At 58.0% G+C, this 17,094-nt stretch overlaps 1 protein-coding gene across 1 annotated transcript in view; it reads left to right on the top strand.

Moving 5' to 3' along the window:
* Nucleotides 1-16,720, top strand: part of scrib (scribble planar cell polarity protein) — a 152,726-nt gene extending 136,006 nt beyond the window's left edge. Inside the window, 3 exon segments of the mRNA XM_078424311.1 lie at nt 263-337; nt 14,862-14,913; nt 16,140-16,720. Coding sequence (XP_078280437.1) covers nt 263-337; nt 14,862-14,913; nt 16,140-16,282 — 270 coding nt within the window. The 3' untranslated portion in view covers nt 16,283-16,720.
* The last annotated feature ends 374 nt before the right edge of the window (nt 16,721-17,094 follow it).

Here is a 17,094-nt window from a genome sequence, read left to right on the forward strand (position 1 = left end):
GTTTCCTGGTCCACAGTGTGGTGTTTCCTGGTCCACAGTGTGGTGTTTCCTGGTCCACAGTGTGGTGTTTCCTGGTCCACAGTGTGGTGTTTCCTGGTCCACAGTGTGGTGTTTCCTGGTCCACAGTGTGGTGTTTCCTGGTCCACAGTGTGGTGTTTCCTGGTCCACAGTGTGGTGTTTCCTGGTCCACAGTGTAGTGTTTCTCTCCTGTCCTCACATTGTGGTTGTTTTTTGTTCTCACTGGTCTTTACTGTCCCTGCAGTCCTGGTCAGAAAAGAAGTTTGATTACCGCCAGTTTGCAGCAATCCCGTCATCCAAACCGGTGTACGAGATCCAGGTACAGCTGCATGCTGTGTGCATCTCAGTGCCAGCGTGGTGGTCCCAGCCCCTGCCCCTGCGCCATCTCCATTGCCATCCCCATCCCCTGTCCCATCCCCATGCCCCGTCCCTGCCCTGTCCCCTGTCCCATCCCCATCCCCAGTCCCTGCCCCGTCCCCAGTCCCTGCCCCGTCCCCATCCCCAGTCCCTGCCCTGTCCCCATCCCCAGTCCCTGCCCCATCCCCAGTCCCTGCCCCATCCCCAGTCCCTGCCCCATCCCCAGTCCCTGCCCCATCCCCAGTCCCTGCCCCATCCCCTGCCCCGTCCCCATCCCCAGTCCCTGCCCCATCCCCAGTCCCTGCCCATCCCCAGTCCCTGCCCCGTCCCCAGTCCCTGCCCCGTCCCCAGTCCCTGCCCCATCCCCAGTCCCTGCCCCATCCCCAGTCCCTGCCCCGTCCCCATCCCCAGTCCCTGCCCCATGCCCCGTCCCTGCCCCATCCCCCGTCCCTGCCCCGTCCCCAGTCCCTGCCCCGTCCCCATCCCCAGTCCCTGCCCCATCCCCAGTCCCTGCCCCATCCCCAGTCCCTGCCCCGTCCCCATCCCCAGTCCCTGCCCCATGCCCCGTCCCTGCCCCATCCCCAGTCCCTGCCCCACCCCCAGTCCCTGCCCCATCCCCAGTCACTGCCCAGTCCCTGCCCCATCCCCAGTCCCTGCCCCGTCCCCAGTCCCTGCTCCGTCCCCATGCCCCGTCCCTGCCCCGTCCCCATCCCTGCCCCATCCCCAGTCCCTGCCCCGTCCCCATCCCCAGTCCCTGCCCAATCCCTGCCCCATGCCCCGTCCCTGCCCCATCCCCCATCCCTGCCCCATCCCCAGTCCCTGCCCCGTCCCCATCCCCAGTCCCTGCCCCATCCCCAGTCCCTGCCCCATGCCCAGTCCCTGCCCTGTCCCCATCCCCAGTCCCTGCCCAGTCCCCATGCCCCGTCCCTGCCCCGTCCCCATGCCCCGTCCCTGCCCCATCCCCCGTCCCTGCCCCATCCCCAGTCCCTACCCCAGTCCCTGCCCTGTCCCCATCCCCAGTCCTTGCCCCATCCCCAGTCCCTGCCCCATCCCCATCCCCAGTCCCTGCCCCATCCCCAGTCCCTGCCCCATCCCCAGTCCCTGCCCCATCCCCAGTCCCTGCCCCATCCCCAGTCCCTGCCCCATCCCCAGTCCCTGCCCCGTCCCCATCCCCAGTCCCTGCCCCGTCCCCATCCCCAGTCCCTGCCCCGTCCCCATCCCCAGTCCCTGCCCCGTCCCCATCCCCAGTCCCTGCCCCATCCCCCATCCCTGCCACATCCCCAGTCCTTGCCCCATCCCCAGTCCCTGCCCCGTCCCCATCCCCAGTCCCTGCCCTGTCCCCATCCCCAGTCCCTGTCCCCATCCCCAGTCCCTGCCTCGTCCCCATCCCCAGACCCTGCCCCGTCCCCATCCCCAGTCCCTGCCCTGTCCCCATCCCCAGTCCCTGCCCCATCCCCAGTCCCTGCCCCATCCCCAGTCCCTGCCCCATCCCGTCCCTGCCTCGTCCCCCGTCCCTGCCCCTTCCCCGTCCCTGCCCCATCCCCGTCCCTGCCCCATCCCCCGTCCCTGCCCCATCCCCAGTCCCTGCCCCATCCCCAGTCCCTGCCCCATCCCCAGTCCCTGCCCCATCCCTAGTCCCTGCCCCATCCCCAGTCCCTGCCCCATCCCCAGTCCCTGCCCCATCCCCAGTCCCTGCCCCATCCCCCGTCCCTGCCCCATCCCCAGTCCCTGCCCCATCCCCAGTCCCTGCCCCATCCCCATCCCCAGTCCCTGCCCCATCCCCAGTCCCTGCCCCATCCCCAGTCCCTGCCCCATCCCCATCCCCAGTCCCTGCCCCATCCCCCGTCCCTGCCCCATCCCCAGTCCCTGCCCCATCCCCAGTCCCTGCCCCATCCCCATCCCCAGTCCCTGCCCCATCCCCCGTCCCTGCCCCATCCCCCGTCCCTGCCCCGTCCCCCGTCCCTGCCCCATCCCGAGTCCCTCCCCCATCCCCCGTCCCTGCCCCATCCCCAGTCCCTGCTCCGTCCCCATCCCCAGTCCCTGCCCCGTCCCCATCCCCAGTCCCTGCTCCGTCCCCATCCCCAGTCCCTGCTCCGTCCCCAGTCCCTGCCCCATCCCCATGCCCAGTCCCTGCCCCGTCCCCATCCCCCGTCCCTGCCCCATCCCCAGTCCCTGCCCCGTCCCCATCCCCCGTCCCTGCCCCATCCCCCGTCCCTGCCCCATCCCCAGTCCCTACCCCAGTCCCTGCCCCATCCCCAGTCCCTGCCCCATCCCCAGTCCCTGCCCTGTCCCCATCCCCAGTCCTTGCCCCATCCCCAGTCCCTGCCCTGTCCCCAGTCCTTGCCCTGTCCCCATCCCCAGTCCTTGCCCCATCCCCAGTCCCTGCCCTGTCCCCAGTCCCTGCCCTGTCCCCATCCCCAGTCCCTGCCCTGTCCCCAGTCCCTGCCCTGTCCCCATCCCCAGTCCCTGCCCTGTCCCCAGTCCCTGCCCTGTCCCCATCCCCAGTCCTTGCCCCATCCCCAGTCCTTGCCCCATCCCCAGTCCCTGCTCCGTCCCCATCCCCAGTCCCTGCCCTGTCCCCATCCCCAGTCCTTGCCCCATCCCCAGTCCCTGCCCCGTCCCCATCCCCAGTCCCTGCCCCATCCCCATGCCCAGTCCCTGCCCCGTCCCCATGCCCCGTCCCCATCCCTGCCCCATCCCCAGTCCCTGCCCCGTCCCCATCCCCAGTCCCTGCCCAATCCCTGCCCCATGCCCCGTCCCTGCCCCATCCCCCATCCCTGCCCCATCCCCAGTCCCTGCCCCGTCCCCATCCCCAGTCCCTGCCCCATCCCCAGTCCCTGCCCCATGCCCAGTCCCTGCCCTGTCCCCATCCCCAGTCCCTGCCCAGTCCCCCTGCCCCGTCCCCATGCCCCGTCCCTGCCCCATCCCCCGTCCCTGCCCCATCCCCAGTCCCTACCCCAGTCCCTGCCCTGTCCCCATCCCCAGTCCTTGCCCCATCCCCAGTCCCTGCCCCATCCCCATCCCCAGTCCCTGCCCCATCCCCAGTCCCTGCCGCATCCCCAGTTCCTGCCCCATCCCCAGTCCCTGCCCCATCCCCAGTCCCTGCCCCATCCCCAGTCCCTGCCCCGTCCCCATCCCCAGTCCCTGCCCCGTCCCCATCCCCAGTCCCTGCCCCGTCCCCATCCCCAGTCCCTGCCCCGTCCCCATCCCCAGTCCCTGCCCCATCCCCCATCCCTGCCACATCCCCAGTCCTTGCCCCATCCCCAGTCCCTGCCCCGTCCCCATCCCCAGTCCCTGCCCTGTCCCCATCCCCAGTCCCTGTCCCCATCCCCAGTCCCTGCCTCGTCCCCATCCCCAGACCCTGCCCCGTCCCCATCCCCAGTCCCTGCCCTGTCCCCATCCCCAGTCCCTGCCCCATCCCCAGTCCCTGCCCCATCCCCAGTCCCTGCCCCATCCCGTCCCTGCCTCGTCCCCCGTCCCTGCCCCTTCCCCGTCCCTGCCCCATCCCCCGTCCCTGCCCCATCCCCCGTCCCTGCCCCATCCCCAGTCCCTGCCCCATCCCCAGTCCCTGCCCCATCCCCAGTCCCTGCCCCATCCCTAGTCCCTGCCCCATCCCCAGTCCCTGCCCCATCCCCAGTCCCTGCCCCATCCCCAGTCCCTGCCCCATCCCCCGTCCCTGCCCCATCCCCAGTCCCTGCCCCATCCCCAGTCCCTGCCCCATCCCCATCCCCAGTCCCTGCCCCATCCCCAGTCCCTGCCCCATCCCCAGTCCCTGCCCCATCCCCATCCCCAGTCCCTGCCCCATCCCCCGTCCCTGCCCCATCCCCAGTCCCTGCCCCATCCCCAGTCCCTGCCCCATCCCCATCCCCAGTCCCTGCCCCATCCCCCGTCCCTGCCCCATCCCCCGTCCCTGCCCCGTCCCCCGTCCCTGCCCCATCCCGAGTCCCTCCCCCATCCCCCGTCCCTGCCCCATCCCCAGTCCCTGCTCCGTCCCCATCCCCAGTCCCTGCCCCGTCCCCATCCCCAGTCCCTGCTCCGTCCCCATCCCCAGTCCCTGCTCCGTCCCCATCCCCAGTCCCTGCTCCGTCCCCAGTCCCTGCCCCATCCCCATGCCCAGTCCCTGCCCCGTCCCCATCCCCCGTCCCTGCCCCATCCCCAGTCCCTGCCCCGTCCCCATCCCCCGTCCCTGCCCCATCCCCCGTCCCTGCCCCATCCCCAGTCCCTACCCCAGTCCCTGCCCCATCCCCAGTCCCTGCCCCATCCCCAGTCCCTGCCCTGTCCCCATCCCCAGTCCTTGCCCCATCCCCAGTCCCTGCCCTGTCCCCAGTCCTTGCCCTGTCCCCATCCCCAGTCCTTGCCCCATCCCCAGTCCCTGCCCTGTCCCCAGTCCCTGCCCTGTCCCCATCCCCAGTCCCTGCCCTGTCCCCAGTCCCTGCCCTGTCCCCATCCCCAGTCCCTGCCCTGTCCCCAGTCCCTGCCCTGTCCCCATCCCCAGTCCTTGCCCCATCCCCAGTCCTTGCCCCATCCCCAGTCCCTGCTCCGTCCCCATCCCCAGTCCCTGCCCTGTCCCCATCCCCAGTCCTTGCCCCATCCCCAGTCCCTGCCCCGTCCCCATCCCCAGTCCCTGCCCCATCCCCATGCCCAGTCCCTGCCCCGTCCCCATCCCCCGTCCCTGCCCCATCCCCCGTCCCTGCCCCATCCCCAGTCCCTGCCCCGTCCCAATCCCTCGTCCCTGCCCCATCCCCCGTCCCTGCCCCATCCCCCGTCCCTGCCCCATCCCCAGTCCCTGCCCCATCCCCAGTCCCTGCCCCATCCCCAGTCCCTGCCCTGTCCTCATCCCCAGTCCTTGCCCCATCCCCAGTCCCTGCCCTGTCCCCAGTCCCTGCCCTGTCCCCATCCCCAGTCCTTGCCCCATCCCCAGTCCCTGCCCTGTCCCCAGTCCCTGCCCTGTCCCCATCCCCAGTCCTTGCCCCATCCCCAGTCCCTGCCCTGTCCCCATCCCCAGTCCCTGCCCCATCCCCAGTCCCTGCCCCGTCCCCATCCCCAGTCCCTGCTCCATCCCCAGTCCCTGCCCCGTCCCCATCCCCAGTCCCTGCCCCGTCCCCATCCCCAGTCCCTGCCCCATGCCCAGTCCCTGCCTCCCGCCTGAAGCCCTGCCCTGCATCATTGGCTGTGCTGTGTTAGGGGTGGCTGAGCTTGGATGGGTGAGCATGCAGTGGGCTTGGGTTGAGGGCCTTGCGGTCCTGGTGCTGTGGTGGGCTGCCTGGTCCCTGGTTCCATTGGCATGTGCTTGTTAGTGTTGTGTTGCTGGGTCCCCTGTGGCTGCCAGTCCACCTCAGCAGCGTGAGAGTGTGGATCAGGTTGTGACACGTGGCTGAGTCTCACACCTTCTGTCCAGCCAGCCACAGACAGGCACGCTGTGGTGGCTGACAGTTCTGGACACACTGTGGCCTCAGGAACCTCTCCTGGCCCATCGGCCAGCTTGTCCGTGCCCACCACCTTGGTATACTGCAGGGACCAAGCCTGCATTTGCTCCAGATGCCTCTAAACCCTTCCTCTCCAAGTGTCCAACTGTGTGTGAAGGTTGTCATTGTATCCACTTCTACAGCACCTTCTGGCAGCTCATTCCATGTTAGGAATACCCTATAAACGTTGACTTCTCTAACCTTACATAGTTCCTCTGTCCCTCTCTTTCCCTCCCCCTTTCCCAGTTCTCCCACTGTCTTCCTGCCTCCACCTATATCATTTCTTTGTCCCGCCCCCCTGAAGAAGTGTCTCGACCCGAAACGTCACCCATTCCTTCTCTCCTAGATGCTGCCTGACCTGCTGAGTTACTCCAGCATTTTGTGATACCCTGTGTAAACTTGCCCGTGAGGCCCCTTGTAAATCTCTCCCTTCTCACCTTAAGCCTACGCCCTCTCGTCTTTAAATAATGTACCCTGAGAACATTCACTTTATATACTATCTTGTGCACCTCAATAAGGTCACCCCTTGACATCAGCATCAAAGAAAAATATGTCAACTATGTCACTTGTAGACTGTAACTCTAGTACTCAGGCCCAGGTAACTTTCTGATTAATTTCTTTCACACCGCCGACTTGTACACTTACGTAGAGACATAGACAACAGGTGCAGGAGGAGGCCATTTGGCCCTTCGAGCCAGCACCGCCAGTCATTGTGATCATGGCTGATCATCCACAATCAGTACCCCGTTCCTGCCTTCTCCCCATATCCCTTGATTCCGCTAGCCCCGAGAGCTCTATCCAACTCTCTTTTAAATCCATCCAGTGATTTGGCCTCCACTGCCCTCTGTGGCGGAGAATTCCACAAATTCACAACTCTCTGGGTGAAAAAGATTTTTCTCACCTCAGTTTTAAATGGCCTCCCCTTTATTCTAAAACTGTGGCCCCTGGTTCTGGACTCCCCCAACATTGGGAACATTTTTCCTGCATCTAGCTTGTCCAGTCCTTTCATAATTTTATACGTCTCTATAAGATCCCCTCTCATCCTTCTAAACTCCAGTGAATACAAGCCCAGTCTTTCCAATCTTTCCTCATATGACAGTCCCGCCATCCCGGGGATTAATCTGGTGAATGTACTCTGCACTACCTCAATAGCATCAAAATATTCAACTGTTCTACTTAATGCCCTTCCCAATTAAGGCAAGCAGACCAAATGCCTTCACCACCACCCTGTCCACCTGCCCCACCACTTTATGGAGCCGTGCACCTGCACTCCCAGATCTCTCTGTTCTACATACTCACCAGGGCTATACGACTTGCTGTGTGTCCTGCCCTAACACTTGTCAGAGTTACATTCCTTTTGTTATTCCTTGGCCCACCTTCCTCACTGATATAGATTGTGTTGTCAACTCACCATCTACTACACCAGCAATCTTAGTGTCATGAACCTACAAGGTTACGCTTGTCATCATCCAAATCTGTAATGTTGGATCCAACACCGGCCCCTGGGGCGTGGGAGGCTGGGGAGTGGCTGTACTGACGTGTATAACATCATGAGGGGCATGGATAAAGTGGATGCCAGGGTGCAGGTGAGGGGGGAGATTTAAGAGGGACCTCAGGGGCAACGTCTTCACTCAGAAGATAGTCCATGAGCTGCCCGAGGAAGCGAGAGAAATGTTTATGACTTTTACAAGACATTTGGACAGATATATGGTTAGGGAGGGTTTAGAGGGATACGGTACTGTCGAGTTCTCTGCCTGAGTCCCCTTCAGACTGAGACGGAGGTCATTGTACTGAGGAAATGGCAAGGGAATGTAACAAAGTGCCTGAGTCCTGGCGACCCACAACTCTGGAGTGAACGGAAAACTCAACAAAACCTCTTCAGGAAAAAGTGTTACTGGGGAAATAGCGGGACTGAAACACACACCCCCAGGACCGGTGACATGCTGTAGGGTTCTGTAGACAGACGTAGACTTAAACATACAGCGTGGATCATTCATTCATTCATTCATTCATCTTCCAATGGGCCATCGATCCCACAACCATTCCCACTTTTGGAGGGTAGCAAATGTAACCCATGATCTAGAAAGGAGAGACAGACAGAATGGAAAGATGACCGTCTTAGAAATGGTAGCAAGGTAGTTGGAAGATAGTAACAGTCTTGAGTCAAGTCAACCTGGAGTTACGAGAGACAGGCCATGTCTGATATCCCTGTTGACACTCTTGTGTTTCAACTTGCAGAATAAATAGCAGTAAAAATAGAAACAAGAAATTGCAGATGCTGGTTTAGCAAGGAAAGACACAGCGTGTTGGAGTAACCCAGCGGGTCAAGCAGCATCTCTGGAGAACATGAATAGGTGACGCTTCGGGTCAGACAGAGAGTGGACAGTAAACATTGTACCTGGCATCTCATAAGCTTTTGATAGGAAGGCACAACGCGATTGTGTACTGAAGTTGGAAGGGACATGTGATTGTCACTCAATAGACAATAGGTGCAGGAGGAGGCCATTCGGCCCTTTGAGCCTGTACGCACCGCCATTCAATGTGATCATGGCTGATCATTCTCAATCAATACCCCGTTCCTGCCTTCTCCCCATACCCCCTGACTCCGCTATCCTTAAGAGCTCTATCTAGCTCTCTCTTGAATACATTCAGAGAATTGGCCTCCACTGCCTTCTGAGGCAGAGAATTCCACAGGTTCACAACTCTCTGACTGAAAAAGTTTTTCCTCATCTCTGTTCTAAATGGCCTACCCCTTATTCTTAAACTGTGGCCCCTTGTTCTGGACTCCCCCAAAATTGGGAACATGTTTCCTGCCTCTAATGTGTCCAACCCCTTAATAATCTTATACGTTTCGATAAGATCTCCTCTCATCCTTCTAAATTCCAGTGTATACAAGCCTAGTCGCTCCAGTCTTTCAACATATGACAGTCCCGCCATTCCGGGAATTAACCTAGTAAACCTACGCTGCACGCCCTCAATAGCAAGAATATCCTTCCTCAAATTTGGAGACCAAAACTGCACACAGTACTCCAGGTGCGGTCTCACTAGGGCCCTGTACAAATGCAGAAGGACCTCTTTGCTCCTATACTCAACTCCTCTTGTTATGAAGGCCAACATTCCATTGGCTTTCTTCACTGCCTGCTGTACCTGCATGCTTCCTTTCAGTGACTGATGCACTAGGACACCCAGATCTCGTTGTACGTCCCCTTTTCCTAACTTGACACCATTCAGATAATACTCTGCCTTCCTATTCTTACCACCAAAGTGGATAACCTCACACTTATCCACATTAAACTGCATCTGCCATGCATCCGCCCACTCACACAACCTGTCCAAGTCACCCTGCAACCTCATAGCATCTTCCTCACAGTTCACACTACCACCCAGCTTTGTATCATCTGCAAATTTGCTAATGGTACTTTTAATCCCTTCATCCAAGTCATTAATGTATATTGTAAATAGCTGTGGTCCCAGCACCGAGCCTTGCGGTACCCCACTAGTCACTGCCTGCCATTTATCCCCACTCTTTGCTTTCTGACTGTCAACCAATTTTCTATCCATGTCAGTACCCTACCCATGTGCTCTAATTTTGCCCACTAATCTCCTATGTGGGACCTTGTCAAAGGCTTTCTGAAAGTCGAGGTACACCACATCCACCGGCTCTCCCCTGTCAATTTTCCTAGTTACATCCTCAAAGAATTCCAGAAGATTAGTCAAGCATGATTTCCCCTTCGTAAATCCATGCTGACTCGGAACGATCCTGTTACTGCTATCCAAATGCTCCGCAATTTCGTCTTTTATAATTGGCTCCAGCATCTTCCCCACCACTGATGTCAGACTAACTGGTCTATAATTTCCCGTTTTCTCTCTCCCTCCTTTCTTAAAAAGTGGGACAACATTAGCTACCCTCCAATCCACATGAACTGATCCTGAATCTATAGAACATTGGAAAATGATCACCAATGCGTCCACAATTTCTAGCGCCACCTCCTTAAGTACTCTGGGATGCAGACCATCAGGCCCTGGGGATTTATCAGCCTTCAGTCCCATCAGTTTACCCAACACCATTTCCTGCCTAATGTGGATTTCCTTCAGTTCCTCCATCATCCTAGGATCTCTGGCCACTAGAACATCTGGGAGATTGTTTGTATCTTCCTTAGTGAAGACAGATCCAAAGTACCGGTTCAACTCGTCTGCCATTTCCTTGTTCCCCATAATATATTCCCCCGCTTCTGTCTTCAAGGGACCCACATTTGACTTGACAATTTTTTCCCTCTACATACCTAAAAAAGCTTTTACTATCCTACTTTGTATTATTGGCTAGTTTACCCTCGTACCTCATCTTTTCTCCCCGTATTGCCTTCTTAGTCATCTTCTGTTGCTCTTTAAAAGAGTCCCAATCCTCTGGCTTCCCACTCTTCTTTGCTTTGTTGTACTTCTTCTCTTCTATTTTTATGCTGTCCTTGACTTCCCTTGTCAGCCACGGGTGCCTCTTACTCCCCTTGGAATCTTTCCTCCTCTTTGGGATAAATTGTACTGAAGTTGGAAGGGACACAAGATTGTGTACTGAAGTTGGAAGGGACACAAGATTGTGTACTGAAGTTGGAAAGTGCATAGGATTGTAGACTGAAGTTGGAAGGGACACAAGATTGTGTACTGAAGTTGGAAGGGACACAAGATTGTGTACTGAAGTTGGAAGGGACACAAGATTGTGTACTGAAGTTGGCAGGTGCATAGGATTGTGTACTGAAGTTGGAAGGGACACAAGATTGTGTACTGAAGTTGGAAGGGACACAAGATTGTGTACTGAAGTTGGAAGGGACACAAGATTGTGTACTGAAGTTGGAAGGGACACAAGATTGTGTACTGAAGTTGGAAGGTGCATAGGATTGTAGACTGAAGTTGGAAGGGACAAGTGATTGTGTACTGAAGTTGCATAGAAACATAGAAAATAGGTGCAGGAGTAGGCCATTCGGCCCTTCGAGCCTGCACCTCCATTCAATATGATCATGGCTGATCATCCAACTCAGTATCCCGTACCTGCCTTCTCTCCATACCCCCTGATCCCTTTAGCCACAAGGGCCACATCTAACTCCCTCTTAAATATAGCCAATAAACTGGCCTCAAGGTGCATGCGATTGTAGACTGAAGTTGGAAGGCACATGAGTGGGAGTAATGTACTATGTGGATAGAGACCTGGTGAATGAACTGATGACAGAGAGGGAAGGAACAGCTCACATTGGGCAGAGTGTGTGTGATGAAGAGAGTTTACTTGTGATAGATACCAGTCTTAGAACAATGAAACACAAAAGCACAGGGATAAATATATAATCATCAATAATGCAATAAATGAATCATCATGGTAGTGGGTAAGCATAAAATTGAAAGTCTGTAGTGCCACCAGCACAGAGCTAGAACAACATAGTTGGGGAGGTTAGTGAGATGTTCAGGAGCCTGCCTGATGGTTGCTGGGAAGAAGCTGTTCTTGAACCTGGAGGTCACGGTTTTCAGGCTCCTGTACCTTCCTTCCCGGTGATAGCAGCAAGATGAGAGCGTGGCCAGGGTAGTATTAAAAGGGTCCCTTTTTTGAGGCAGTGCCTCCTGTAGATCCCTTCACAGTACTTGTGAGGAGCGACCGGGCAGTGTGCACCACTCCGTAGTCTCCATCGTTGCTGGGCATTTGAGTTGCCCAACCAGACCATGATGCTAGCAGTCAGTGAGCTCACCACGTACACCAGGGGGATGCTATGGATGAATGAGGGGATCACCAGCGGTAAGTCTCCTGGTGGTACTGAGCAGTGTGGCAATGGGGGACATGAGAGAGGAGCTGGGGACTAGAGGCTTTAGTGTGCTTCAGTGGCTGTAGCTTCAGGGTGGAGCAGGAAACGTTTTGGTGAGACTTGCCCAGCAACCATCCTCACTTCAGCACCTCTGATATTTACTGGCACCTCCTGCATTTCTCCCAACCTTCCGCCAAGAGCTCACATCACTTTTCCCCAGTAGCAGGCAGGAACACGCTGCCAAACGGCCAGCGGAAAGACCCGAGAGAAATGTTGATGCACTTAGACAGGGAGAGTGGGAGGAGGCGAGTGTGGGGATTAGAGGCAGGGGCAGAACAGTCCGATTCAAGCATGCGTTAGATACAGCAGTGTTGTCACAGACAATCACGGTAGCAATCTCCACTGGGCCCAGGTAGCAGCATGCCACAGTGAACTCACGGAGCGTCTCATTGTGGGAGGCCTGGTACTCAGGGAGACGAGTAAACAACACTAAATGCAATAATATTCACTGGAGTTTAGAAGGTTATAGAGACGTATAAATTATAAAAGGACTGGACAAGCTGGATGCAGGAAAAATGTTCCCAATGTTGGGCGAGTCCAGAACCAGGGGACACAGTCTTAGAATAAAGGGGAGGCCATTTTAAACTGAGGTGAGAAAAATCTTTTTCACCCAGAGAGTTGTGAATTTGTGGAATTCTCTGCCACAGAAGGCAGTGGAGGCCAATTCACTGGATGGATTTAAAAGAGTTAGATAGAGCTCTGGGGGCTAGTGGAATCAAGGGATATGGGGAGAAGGCAGGCACAGGTTACTGATTGTAGATGATCAGCCATGATCACCATGAATAGCGGTGCTGGCTCGAAGGGCCAAATGGCCTCCTCCTGCACCTATTTTCTATGTTTCTACATTTAATATATATAATACAAAGCAATACCAAACAAACCCATCACCACAATACAAACTCACCCAATTGTCTAAACAAATATCCTTAAATATCACCATCCTTGTCAAGGATGACTTCCACCCCACGCGGTGCCCAGCGGTCCCGGAAATCACCCAGGGTGCCCCTGGACAGCGCGTAGTCCTTCTCTCGTGCCACCCGGGCGCAGATGTAACCCTGGAAAAGGGGCAGGCAGCTTGCTTCCTGCAAAGACTCTATCCCCTGCTCCCAATTCCTCCATCTACGCCGCATCTGCACCCAAGATGAGGTGTTCCATACCAGGGCATCCGAGATGTCCTCTTTCTTTAGGGAACAGAAGTTCCCCTCTCCCATCATAGAGGAGGCCCCCACTCATGTCTCCTCGGTACCCCCCAGCTCCGCCCTTGCTCCCCCTCCCCCTAGTCACAACAGAGACAGAGTCCCCCTAGTCCTCACCTTCCACCCCATCAGCCGGCACATACAACACATAATCCTCCGACATTTCTGACACCTCCAACAGGATCCCACCACGAGCCACATCTTCCCATCTCCACCCCTTCCCACCTTCAACAGAGACCGTTCCCTCCACAACTCCCTGGTTAACTCATCCCTTCCCACCCAAACCATCCCCTCCCCAGGTACCTTCCCCTGCAACCGCAGAAGATGCAACACCTGTCCCTATACCTCCTCCTCGACTCTGTCCAGGGACCCCGACAGTCCTTCAGGTGAGGCAGAGGTTCACTTGCACCTCATCTACTGTATCCGTTGTTCAAGATGTGGACTCTTGTACATCGGCGAGACCAAACGCAGACTGGGCGATCGTTTCATGGAACACCTTCACTCAGCCCGCCTGGACCAACCTGATCTCCCTGTTGTTGGACACTTCAATTCTCCTTCCCATTCCTACACAGACCTTTCTGTCCTCGGTCTCCTCCATTGTCAGAGTGAGGCTAAACGCAAATTGGAGGAACAGCATCTCATATTTTGCTTGGGCAGCTTACAGCCCAGTGGTGTGAATATTGATTTCTCTTCCTTCAAGTGTCCCCTGCACTCCATGTCTCCCCACCCAAGGCTGGGTCAACACCAGGTTCCCGTTCACATCTGGCAAACACCTAACAACAACCTGTTTCCTTTATCATCATTACGTCTTTCCATATATTTCATTCATTTGTTCTATATCTCTACATCATCATCTATATCGTTTCCCTTTCCCGACTAGTCTGAAGAAGGGCCTCGACCCGAAACGTTACCCATTCCTTCTCTCCAGACATGCTGCCTGTCCTGCTGAGTTACTCCAGCATTTTGTGTCTATCTTTGGTTTAAAGCAGCATCTGCAGTTCCTACATGATATGGGAATAACATTTAGTGCAAGTTAAAGCCAGAGTCCTCTTCCCCCTGGCGCCGTGACTCGCGGATGGCCAGCTTGGCCAGGCCCAGGAGCAACCCAACCAGGGCATCCTCGGCCCTGCCCTCTTCCCCCTGGTGCCGTGACTCGCGGATGGCCAGCTTGGCCAGGCCCAGGAGCAACCCAACCAGGACATCCTCGGCCCTGCCCTCTCCCCCCTGGCGCCGTGACTCGCGGATGGCCAGCTTGGCCAGGTCCAGGAGCAACCCAACCAGGACATCCTCGGCCCTGCCCTCTCCCCCCTGGCGCCGTGACTCGCGGATGGCCAGCTTCGCCAGGCCCAGGAGCAACCCAACCAGGACATCCTCGGCCCTGCCCTCTCCCCCCTGGCGCCGTGACTCGCGGATGGCCAGCTTGGCCAGGCCCAGGAGCAACCCAACCAGGACATCCTCGGCCCTGCCCTCTCCCCCCTGGCGCCGTGACTCGCGGATGGCCAGCTTGGCCAGGCCCAGGAGCAACCCAACCAGGACATCCTCGGCCCTGCCCTCTCCCCTACGCACAGGGTGTCCAGAGATGGGGATGGTGGGTGTGAAGTGCAGCCAGAAGGCAAGGAGCAGCCCCTTTAGATATTGGAACAGGGGCTGCAACCTCACACACTCCATGTACACGTGGAACACAGACTCACACACTACATGTACACGTGGTACACAGACACACACTCCATGTAGACGTGGAACACAGACTCACACACTCCATGTACACATGGTACACAGACTCACACACTCCATGTACACATGGTACACACACACACTCCATGTACATGTGGTACACAGAGTCACACACTCCATGTACACGTGGTACACAGACTCTTCCAGCCACCAACGTGGCAGACGGCTGGCGAGTCTGTGAACCAACCGCGAGACAAACAGGTTGCAGGGAACTCCTCGGTGTCTCTGACTCTATGTCTCTCTCCATGCAGTCACCAGATCTCGTGGACGATGGGACAACTGTTACTGATGCCAGCCCATCAGGTGAGTGGTCAGGGAGGGGTGTTCCACTGCTGGACTCTCCCCAGACATGTTCTCCCCCGGTCCTCACCACCTCCTCTGTCCCCGGGTGTGTTCTCCCCCGGTCCTCACCACCTCCTCTGTCCCTGGACATGTTCTTCCCCCATCCTCATCACCTCCTCTGTCCCCGGACATGTTCTCCCCCGGTCCTCACCACCTCCTCTGTCCCCGAGTGTGTTCTCCCCCATCCTTACCACCTCCTCTGTCCCCGGCCCGCGCCCTCTCCCTGGGTGTTCTCTCCCCACACATCTCCCTACTCTGGTGGTCACGGTGGTGCAGCGGTAGAGTTGCTGCCTTCCAGCGAATGCAGCGCCGGAGACTCAGGTTCCATCCCGACTAAGGGTGCCGTCTGCACGGAGTTTCTACGTTCTTCCCATGACCTGCGTGGGTTTTCTCCGAGATCTTCGGTTTCCTCCCATACTCCAAAGATGTGCAGGTTTGTAGGTTAATTGGGTTGGTAAATGAAAAAAATTGTCCTTAGTGGGTGTAGGATAGTGTTAATGTGCGGGGATCGCTGGTCGGAGCGGACACGGTGGGCCGAAGGGCCTGTTGCCGCGCTGTATCTCTGAAAATACTTTAGTGTCCTCTCACCCCGGGTGTCCCTGGACGTCCCCTCTTTCCCCAGTGCTCACCCCCTCTCTCCCCAGTGCTCACCCCCTCTTCTCTCTCCCCAGTGCTCACCCCCTCTCTCCCCAGTACGCCCCCTCTCTCCCCAGTGCTCACCCCCTCTTCTCTCTCCCCAGTGCTCGCCCCCTCTCTCCCCAGTGCTCATCCCCTCTTCTCTCTCCCCAGTGCTCACCCCCTCTCTCCCCAGTGCTCATCCCCTCTTCTCTCTCCCCAGTGCTCATCCCCTCTTCTCTCTCCCCAGTGCGCCCCCTTTTCTCTCTCCCCAGGGTTCACCCTCTCTCTACTCCCCTGTGCTCACCCCCTCTCTCCCCAGTGCTCACCCCCTCTTCTCTCTCCCCAGTGCTCACCCCCTCTCTCCCCAGGGTTCACCCTCTCTCTACTCCACTGTGCTCACCCCCTCTTCTCTCTCACCAGTGCTCACCCCCTCTTCTCTCTCCCCAGTGCTCACCCTCTCTCTCCCCAGTGCGCCCCCTCTTCTCTCTCACCAGTGCTCACCCCCTCTTCTCTCTCACCAGTGCTCACCCCCTCTCTCCCCAGTGCTCACCCCTCTTCTCTCTCCGCAGGTGGGAGGCTGGGCGTGGATGCGGAGGTGGGGGAGCACCGGCCGGTGCCCACCCTGATGGCTCTGGGCACCGTGGGCAGCTTTGGCCACCAGCGGCCACTGGCCATTCACCCGCGCAGCGCAGAGGCAATGGCGCCCACGTGAGCCTCTCGCTCCCGCGCCTCCATCACACTTCTCTCTCGTAGCTGAATCGGATCTTAAATTCGGGGCAGAGACTAACGCGGTAGGGTTTTGTATGGTTTTTAATGAGGAGGGGGGTGGGTTTAGAGGCCTCCTCTTAGTGTGAGTCAGGGCTGCCCTCTGTCCCTGGGGCTTGTAGTGGTGGCAGGTGAGTGCCCAGAGTGGAGGAGTGGAGCAGAGAGTGGGGGCAGCACCAGCCTGGTAACCCTGGGTGACGGGCACCCCTGGGTGACAGGCTGGTGCAATCCCTTCTCCCCCACAGAGGGCCAGTGGGCCTTTGCCACCCCCTGCCCTGGGATGTGGAGGAGTTCGGGGTGAGTGCTGACTGCTTTATATAGAGTCGTTGACCCAGCCTTGCGTAGGATTGTTCATGCTGCTAACTGGGTGAGGTTTCTTTTTAGATGATGGGGGGGGGGGGTCAGTGAGGGGAATCTCAGCGCCTCATCTGCAGTTGGGGGGCACTGAGAACAGCCCTCCACTGTCGCTAAAGCTGTGAACGGTTTAGGGGGGAATGGGTGATCCCGGGCGTACTGGGTGATCCCTGGGGGAATGGGTGATCCCTGGGGAATGGGTGATCCCTGGGGAATGGGTGATCCCAGGGGAATGGGTGATCCCGGGGGTTACCCGCCCCAGTCACTACACTGAAGGCAACGGTTTTCTGCAGATCCTGGGTTGACTCATCTCAGACCCGGATCTCCTGACTTTGTACAACCAAAGACCGATATTTTGATCTGCAGGGTTCATTAAAGGTTGCTTTCATTTTACAAACGGGCCGG

This window comes from Rhinoraja longicauda, chromosome 2 (genome assembly GCF_053455715.1).
Source record: "Rhinoraja longicauda isolate Sanriku21f chromosome 2, sRhiLon1.1, whole genome shotgun sequence".
Taxonomy (NCBI): Eukaryota; Metazoa; Chordata; class Chondrichthyes; order Rajiformes; family Arhynchobatidae; genus Rhinoraja; species Rhinoraja longicauda.